A 7,500-nucleotide genomic window follows, 5' to 3' on the forward strand; every position below is an offset into this window, starting at 1 on the left:
TCAAACTTTTCACTCGAGCAGTTGACAGCTTGTGGCTTAGTTTGACGCAGGGAAATTCCCTTGTGGTGATCAGTATGTGCTGCAGAAAACCAGGAACTGGTTATTCCGTAGAGTATGATAAATAAAGCAGTTGTTGATGGAAGATCTGTGCACATTAGAGGAAAGAAACAAACCAAAAAAGATAGTAATGATAATAATGATGATAATAATGGCGATAATAATGATAGTGATGATAATAATAATGATAATAATAATGATAATGTTAATAATAATAATGATAATAATAATAATGATAATAATAATAATGATAATAATAATGATAATGTTAATAATAATAATGATAATAATAATAATAATAATGATAATGATAATGATGATGATAATAATAATAATATTAAGAAAAATATACAGGAAAAAAATTGTACTTATGAATATCTATATAAGAACAAATTCAAGCTGACTGTATTGTTTGTTAAAGTAGATCCCCTTAAAAAAAAAAAAAAAAAAAAAAAAAAAAAAAAAAAAAAAAAAAAAAAAATAATGTAGAAAATAATTTTTAAAAGAGAATAAATTATCATCAACCTGTCCTGTGCGTACTTAAACTTAAATACGTATGTGAAAAGGTGCAAGGGACCCAATACATACACATTTAACTCACAGATGCTGAGATGGCAAAAGTACATGCCTTTTTTTTTTTTTGTGTGTGTGTGTGTGTGTGTGTGTGTGTGTGTGTGTGTGTGTGTGTGTGTGTGTGTGTGTGTGTGTGTGTGTGTGTGTGTGTATGTGTGTGTGTGTTTTTTTACATAGATGTCTCAACAAGTGCATACTCACTAAGGAATCATTTACTAGTCTTACCTATCTCTCTTTTTTACCCTTATCCTTGATAGCAGAAAGATTTGGAAAAAAAAAAAAAAAAAAAAAAAATGCTGTTAGTATTGTTAATAACATTATGATAATCGTAACGTCAGTGATAATGACATCAATATTGGTAGCTTTAGAGGAAGACTTTTTACCAAAAAACTCAAGAAAGGGGGAAATCAGGCAAAGTCGTGTGGGCATACTAAACAGCTCCTTGGTGGCTGAGAAACTGGAGCCATTTAAGTGCAAAATTCACACAAATCTAGACTAGACAGTGTCATTACCCAGCAGCAGTGGCATAGACGTTGGGAGTCCTTTATGAAATCCTTTTTAAACTAATGTTGTAAAAGTTGATAGTCTGTGATGATTCATTTTAAATACATTGCAGATGGAAGAGAAGGAAGGAACCACCAGAATGAAGCTAAAGGGGACGAGAGCCACGTATGCCGCATGTGTCTTGTGCGCTGTCTTCACACCGGTGATATTGGCTCCAGTAAATGAATCAAAGCAGCTTGACGCAAGTTTGCCTCTGACCACTTTCGGTAACAGTGCAAATATCGCGTCGTTTGCCTTGGCAAATCTTAGTGCTTTAGGGGCTGCCGACAAACCATCAGAAAATAATATGGACAACCAGCAGCCTCCTGGGAATTCTGCTCCAACGGTAATAGGTCCAAGCTCTGCCGATAACCCTCCTGCAGAAAAACCATCGTCCACTGTGGACGTCAAAAAAGAAGTAGAGAATGTAGTCACAGCTGAGGCCCAAGAAACAGTTGTAGATAAAAGTGTGCCTCCAAGCCCTGAGTCCCAGTCGCCAGACTCAGAAGCTAGTGCCAAAAAGGATAATGCAGACCAAGGGCAAGGCCCACCACCACCACCACCAGCACCTAGAGAGAGTGAAACACAGGTATTGGAAGAGAAAAAGGAGGTGGCGGAAGCAGCAGACCCATCCGGAAGTGCACCCCAGGTGTTAGCCAGCGGAAGTACTGAGGCTCAGGGAGGGGAGGTTAAGAAAGTCAACCCTTCTCCGTTGCCCAGTGAGAGTGCAATGACAGTAGGAGCCAAACCTGAGGAGACTCAAGCTTCTCGAATCTCAGATCCAGAGATCCCTCAGGAGACACAGAATAAAGCCAACGAAACACAAGGTTTGGTTGTTACAGATGAACAGGCACAGGAGCCCCAGCAGAATGCTGACCAGGCAAAGGAGTCTCAACCAAGTGCTGTCCCATCAGAGATTGCCCAAAGTGCACCTGTTGAGCCCCCAAAGTTGCCTGAGCAGAGTGCTGCTGAGACACAGGAACCAAAGCCCGTGAAGGAAGAAACACAAAAACCTGATGTATCTGAAGTCGCAGCACAGGTGCCAAAGGAACCAGAGCAACAGGCAGAAAACACACAGGACTCTGATGCAGTGGTGGAACAACCCAAGGAGCAGGAACAAACCGCCAACGAGACACAAGAACAACCAGAACAGCTGGCAGTGGACGAAGAAGCCAAGGGGACAGACACAGAGGACAATCTTATTGAAGAAAACATCAACAACGACGATGAAAATAGGGAACAGTACGAAAACGACATAGCTGTTGTGGATAAGCCCATAAACGATTACTCGTACACCATGGACAGCTCTCAGCAGAGCTCCATGGCAACCGATATGCAGGCTAATAATCCTTCCTTCAGTGATCAGCTAGGCAAAGGTAAATAAGAGTCATTGGCAGGAGTTTTCTTTTTCTTTCTCTCACTGTTTTTATTTAATAATTTCTTCTCCTCTTCATTTTGACGTTTTCGTACTTTTTCTTTTCTTTTTTTCTTCAGTTTATTTCATCATTTCTAATATACCTTATATATTTACATTTTAATGGCTTTGTTCTCGCTGAACTTCAGTAAGGTTCAGTTAAAGACAAAAGGATGTAGTCTATATAGATAGATAGATAGATAGATAGATAGATAGATAGATAGATAGATAGATAGATAGATAGATAGATAGATAGATAGATAGATAGATAGATAGATAGATAGATTGATTGATTTCTCCACCTCCCTCCCTCCCTCCCTCCCTCTTTCCCTCCCTAACTCCCTCCCTCCTTAACTCCCTCTCTCTCTCTCTCTCTCTCTCTCTCTCTCTCTCTCTCTCTCTCTCTCTCTCTCTCTCTCTCTCTCTCTCTCTCTCTCTCTCTTCTCTCTCTCTCTCTCTCTCTTTCCCTTTCCCACTCAATCTCTCACTCACCCTTTACCTTACAGATAGTGAAGACGGCGGAGAGCTCACCATCAAAAATAGAGAAATATTCACCGATGACGAGGATTCCCACTTCTTTGCGTACTTCCTCACCATCATGGTCTCGGCCATCATCTTCTACCTGGTTTTCCATAACAAGCAACGGGTAAGTTAACTGCCGATGTGTGTGTGGGTGTGCGGGCCTGTCTGCGTCGCGTTCTCTCTTTTTAGTTTATTTTATGTTTTTATCTCTGTTTTTATGTATGTTTATTTATCTAGTCTGCCTTTTTTTGTGATTAAGGTGTTTGTTTTCTTTAAGTTGTGACGTTAGGTAATATTATTTCTCTTTAAGTTGTGACGTTAAGTAATATTATTTAGATTGATTTAATTTTGTTATTGTTATTGTTACTCTGTGTCATGTGCATCAGTATTAGATCCACAAGTGTTGTTAATCTGTTCGGATTATATACGGTAAGCTATCTTCAGGAGACAAAACACATAAAATGTCATTTTCTCGAAGAAATATGCCTCCAAAGCCAAAGACTCTAGTTCCTGGCTAGCATTGGCAAAATCCAATGTTATATATATATATATATATATATATATATATATATATATATATATATATATATATATATATATATATATATATATATATTTTTTTTTTTTTTTTTTTTTTTTTTTTTTGAAGGGGGGGGATTAAACTGTGGTTTGTTGTTATATTTGGTTTGTCAGTCAAGTGTTCTTTTATTTACATTTCCACTATTTTACCTCTATGTATATGAGTCTGCCATGCCAATTATTCATAGGTTTTAAGAAAGATTAGCCGACGTGTAAATAATCTCTCAAGAAGGAAGACAGATAGAAATTAAACACAACATTGCCTTCGTCTGATCTAAAAAGTAAGCTTTTATTATTACTTTCATTAAACAGCTCCCTTTCTTAACCCAGTTGCTTGAGGCTTATGTGCCGTCCACTGTGGGTTTTTTCTTTTCTTTTCTTTTCTTTTTCTGTTTCTTTTTCTTTTTCTCTTTGTTTCTTTTTCTTTTTTTCTTTGTTTCTTATTCTTTTTCTCTTTGTTTCTTTTTCTTTTCCTGTTTCTTTTTCTCTTTCTCTTTGTTTCTTTTTCTTTTCTTTCTTTCTTTTTCCTTTTCTTTTCCTTTTCTGTTTTTCTTTCTTTTTCCTTTTCCTTTCCTTTTCTGTTTTTCTTTCTTTTTCCTTTTCCTTTCCTTTTCTGTTTTTCTTTCTTTTTCCTTTTCCTTTCCTTTTCTGTTTTTCTTTCTTTTTCCTTTTCCTTTCCTTTTCTGTTTTTCTTTCTTTTTCCTTTTCCTTTCCTTTTCTGTTTTTCTTTCTTTTTCCTTTTCCTTTCCTTTTCTGTTTTTCTTTCTTTTTCCTTTTCTTTTCCCCAGAGATAGTTCATGGGCGTCCGAGGAGTCGATGGAGAGGCCCCAAGGACGGCACCCGATTGTCCCGTTCCTGGAATTTCTTGGAAAATGGGTCTTTCTTTCCAAAGCTATTAATATATACTATTTTTATTATTATTATTATTATTGTTATTATTGTTATTGTTATTGTTATTGTTATTGTTATTGTTATTGTTATTGTTATTGTTATTATTATTATTATTATTATTATTATTATTATTATTATTATTATTATTATTATTATTATTACTATTATAGTGATTATAATGTTATTGAAACACAAATAACAATAAACATGATGAAATAATAAAAAAGAAGCTTTCTGAAAATCAAGGCAAAATATTAACAAACGAGATCGGTAGGAATAACGATTGATGTGTCTGAGCTCAAGCACGTGCAGAGCCATCTCTGTGTGAAGACAATTACTAAACTAAAGTTAAAGTGGAGACGGCATCTATTCTTGTCATCTGGGCCGATTGGGTTAAGGCACTTTTTGATTACAAGTCAGAGTGATAGCGTAAAGCATGCAATACCCCACACCTCTTATGAGGGAAAGGGAGGGGGAGGGAGAGGGAGAGTGAGGGAGAGGTAGGTAGGGAGGGAGGGGGGGAGGGAAGGAGAGAGAGGGAGGGAAGGAAGAGGAAGGAGAGAGAGTGAGGGAGGGAAGGAGAGAGAGTGAGGGAGGGAAGGAGAGAGAGTGAGGGAGGGAAGGAGAGAGAGTGAGGGAGGAAAGGAGAGAGAGTGAGGGAGGGAAGGAGAGAGAGTGAGGGAGGGAAGGAGAGGAGTGGGGAGGGAGAGGAGAGGAGGGGAAGGAGAGAGAGTGAGGGAGGGAAGGAGAGGGAGTGAGGGAGGGAAGGAGAGAGAGTGAGGGAGGAAAGGAGAGAGAGTGAAGGGTGAGAAGGAGAGAGGGAGGGGGGAGAGGGAGGGAGAGAAGAGATGGAGGGAGAGGAAGACGGAGAGAGAGAGAGAAGAGATGGAGGGAGAGAGCAAGCGAGTAAACCGGCCCAAAATCAGCCAAACGTCAAATATGTCACTCTAGATCTAAGATTGTTTAGAAAATGTTTGAGAATACAAGTAGAACCGTTTTGAATGGTAGATTAGCAAAGAGACATGACCTAGATCGTTGTAGGTAAGATGTCACCTGTCAAAAACTCTCCCAAACTCCCCTCTGCCCTGGGAGCTTGGCATATAAGAGCAGCCTCTCACTGAGTCAGGACAGTTGCATTTTTCCCTCACAAAGTGCAAACGGTCAGTCCTGCAAGATTATCTATGTATGTATCCATATACATATGTATATCTATATATTTATTCTTATATGTATATCTATATCTATATATCTATTTATATGTACATCTATATATCTATCTGTTTATGTATATCTGTGTCTATCTATCTATATATGTATATGTATATTTATATATCTCTATCCATCTATATCTACTTATCTTTATATATATATATGTATATATATAGATAGATAGATAGATAGATAGATATAGATAGATATTTATTATTATTATTATTTAAAAGTTCCAAGTAACTGGCATTCTATACTCAATAAACTATATAAGGCAAAGAAAATCAAGCAGTAGAAAAAAATATTACTAGATCCAAAAACACTCAAATTTTTGGGGTGTTGGTTCAGCCCTGTGCCAGCCCAGTCCCTCGGCCTCATCACCGACCCTTTCCCCCCAGATCATCGCTCTCATCATCGAAGGCCGCAGCCCTGGGGAGAGACGAGGCCGCAGGTCGTCCTCCAGAGGGAAGTACCACAAGCTGGACAACAACCTGGAGGAGGCGATCACAGCCACGAAAGGCGCAAAGTATGATATCATTTACTAGAACTCGGTAGATGCACTTCCAGTCATTGAGTGTGAGCGTGTTTGAAAGCATTTTCCTTTTTTTCTGATTTTATTTATTTATTTTTTTCTATGTTTTACTAAAACACAGGGTTGAATATGTACACATACATACATACATACATACATACATACATACATACATATATACATCAATACAAACATGTTAAGTATTAAATATATATCTGGATAAAACATCAATCATGGCAGTGTTAACATTTCTTATTTCAAAAAGAACGTCAAGAAGTATTTATATTTCTTGAAGAGGGAGATGATTATACCTCTAAGAAATTTTCATTACATCTCTTACTACAATTCAACAACATATTTGGAGAAGCAGCATTTGTTTAAATTTGCTTTACCACAGTTGCTTAAACGGATAAATTGATGAAAACCCAAAGTACACACACACACATACTACTCCATACTTAATTACACATCCTGACATATTTGTGTTAATGTCTTTGTGTTTGACCTTGTTTGTTGGCTTTGTATAACCTAATTTCTCTCTCATTGTTGTATGTTTATATATATATATTTTTTTCATGCATATGTATACACACATCACATAAAAGAAAGAAATTTATGAATGAGAGGGGTTGGAAAAGCCAGTGGTTTATTTACATTTTTCATTGTGCAGGTTATTAGAGATACTAGAGAGATACCTACAGTTAAAAAATGATCTTACATAATATGTGAATGTGATATTTGCTACATAGAGTTAGACTTAGACCTTAGTATGTTGAATTTGCTTGTCAATACGTAAAACATTCCAGTCAGTATTGTGGTAATTAAGTCCCTACGTAGGACCTATGTAAATTTTTTGTACAGTTGGTAAAAACAGTAAACGATTCAAACAGACAGTGTGATCCCTAATACTAGAAGTCAGACTTCATAACCTAACAACACTTAGCAGTCAAAATAATACAAATGACGTCAAAAGAGAGGCAAATAGGTGGTATTAGAACATGGTGGGGACATGCCACCAGGCCGGTTTTCTCCATTAGGCTTAACAGTTTGCAGTGTCTTGGTGGAGGACCTGCGTGAGGAGACCTTTTCATTTTCCGTTTGTTGTTTTGTTATTGCGAGTGATGCTGGGTCTTCTGCTTAAGTTAGGGAGTACATATTTTGCATTGTTACTGTTTTGTAG

The 7,500-nt window shown here is 37.3% G+C and overlaps 1 protein-coding gene across 3 annotated transcripts in view; it reads left to right on the top strand.

The window, feature by feature from the left end:
• The window catches only part of LOC119598717 (trans-Golgi network integral membrane protein 1-like), a 17,509-nt gene that overhangs the window by 4,339 nt on the left and 5,670 nt on the right, over positions 1–7,500 (top strand). For 2 of the 3 annotated variants that reach the window (XM_037948497.1, XM_037948496.1), the window contains exons 2-4: positions 1,247–2,549; positions 3,094–3,233; positions 6,187–6,314. In XM_037948497.1, coding sequence (XP_037804425.1) covers positions 1,247–2,549; positions 3,094–3,233; positions 6,187–6,314 — 1,571 coding nt within the window. Of the gene's footprint in view, positions 1–1,246; positions 2,550–3,093; positions 3,234–6,186; positions 7,212–7,500 lie in introns of those variants that run through there. The other variant, XM_037948495.1, reaches the window with a different exon arrangement.

This window comes from Penaeus monodon, chromosome 41 (assembly GCF_015228065.2).
Source record: "Penaeus monodon isolate SGIC_2016 chromosome 41, NSTDA_Pmon_1, whole genome shotgun sequence".
Classification (NCBI taxonomy): Eukaryota; Metazoa; Arthropoda; class Malacostraca; order Decapoda; family Penaeidae; genus Penaeus; species Penaeus monodon.